The sequence below is a fragment of the Rhagoletis zephyria genome, unplaced genomic scaffold (genome assembly GCF_001687245.7).
Source record: "Rhagoletis zephyria isolate East Lansing unplaced genomic scaffold, Rhagoletis_zephyria_1.1 Rzeph_scaffold_72377, whole genome shotgun sequence".
Taxonomy (NCBI): Eukaryota; Metazoa; Arthropoda; class Insecta; order Diptera; family Tephritidae; genus Rhagoletis; species Rhagoletis zephyria.
The window spans coordinates 1-1271 of record NW_016229426.1 but is presented as its reverse complement, the minus strand read 5'-3'; the positions used below and the strand labels follow the sequence as shown (position 1 = coordinate 1271).

General features: G+C 59.4%; 1 protein-coding gene across 1 annotated transcript; it reads left to right on the top strand.

The window, feature by feature from the left end:
- Nucleotides 1-3: 3 nt before the first annotated feature.
- On the top strand, nucleotides 4-1266 carry LOC108357206 (zygotic gap protein knirps-like; the record flags this gene model as incomplete). The annotated part of the gene is made up of 1 exon (XM_017608299.1): nucleotides 4-1266. A coding segment is annotated over one exon (1263 nt), but the record flags the coding sequence as incomplete, so codon positions are not given.
- Nucleotides 1267-1271: the final 5 nt, after the last annotated feature.

Below are 1271 nucleotides of genomic sequence, written 5' to 3'. Positions count from 1 at the left end.
AAATGCTACGCAGTGGGCATGTCGAAGGGTGGTTCCCGCTATGGTCGCCGCTCTAATTGGTTCAAGATCCACTGCTTGCTGCAGGAACAACAACAGCAGGCCATCGATGCTGCGAACAAAGCCGCAGCTGCTGTTGCCGGCGGTAATCCAGCCGCGAATCCAAATGCCGGCGGCTATGGCGATATGGCCAGCGCCGCCGCCGCTGCTGCCAAACAACATATGCAATCGCTCAACCCACACATGGCTGCCGCTGGTGGCTTGCTCGGCTATCCTGGCTACCATTTGCCCGACATGATGGCTCAAGCAGCACCTTTCATGTCTGCCGCGCGTCACCCGGCCGCCGACGCTGCTGGCTCGTTGCCTTTCTTCAGCATGATGAGCTCGCTGCCGAGCATGGGCGCAGCGCAGTCAGCCTTCCAGTTGCCACCACATTTGCTCTTCCCAGCCGCTGCTGCTGCGGCTGCTTATCATCCAAATGCCGCCGCCGCCGCTGCAGCGGCCGCTGATGCCGCTTATCGTTCGGAAATGTACAAGCATCGTCAGTCTGTAGATTCAGCTGCCTCCGCTGATTCGGCGCATCGTTACTCACCGCAAATTGCCGCCGCCGCCGCCGCTGCGGCTACAGCAGCTGCAGAGCAGCAAATGCGCGAGAAACAAGAAGCCACGCGTCATTCACCGGAGTTGTGCGTTGGGGGCGGTGATGAGAATGAGGACGATGAACTGGATGTGCATTCGCCTTCACCAGCATTATCATCTAACCAACGCTCCGGCGAGCAGCGTGTGCACCACCAAGTACAGCAAGAGCGTCAACAAAAACAGTTGCACCCCCACACCCACACCCACCCCCACCAAATACACAGTCCCATTGCGATACGTGCCACACCACACACCATCCCCACGCTCAGCAGTCCACCACTCTCCGTACCGGTGCCAACATCAGCGCTCACGCCCAACTCAGTCAATTCCCCAACACACCAGCCAAGCTCACCAACACCAACTGCTAGCGCCATCGCTGAATCGGCCGCGCTCTCCTTTGCCGCCAAAATGCAGTCACTCTCACCAGTCTCGGTCTGCTCCATTGGCGCTGAAAGCACCAGCGCTGTAAGTACACAGCCGCAGAATGCCAGCGATGTCGCTGACGCGCAGGATTGCCCCATGGATCTCAGCATGAAGGCGGTCAGCTCCACATCACGCGCCTCCACGCACAGCTGCAACACCAGCAGCGGCAGTGGCGACTGCGATATGCATTGCGAATCGAGTGAAGAGGAGGC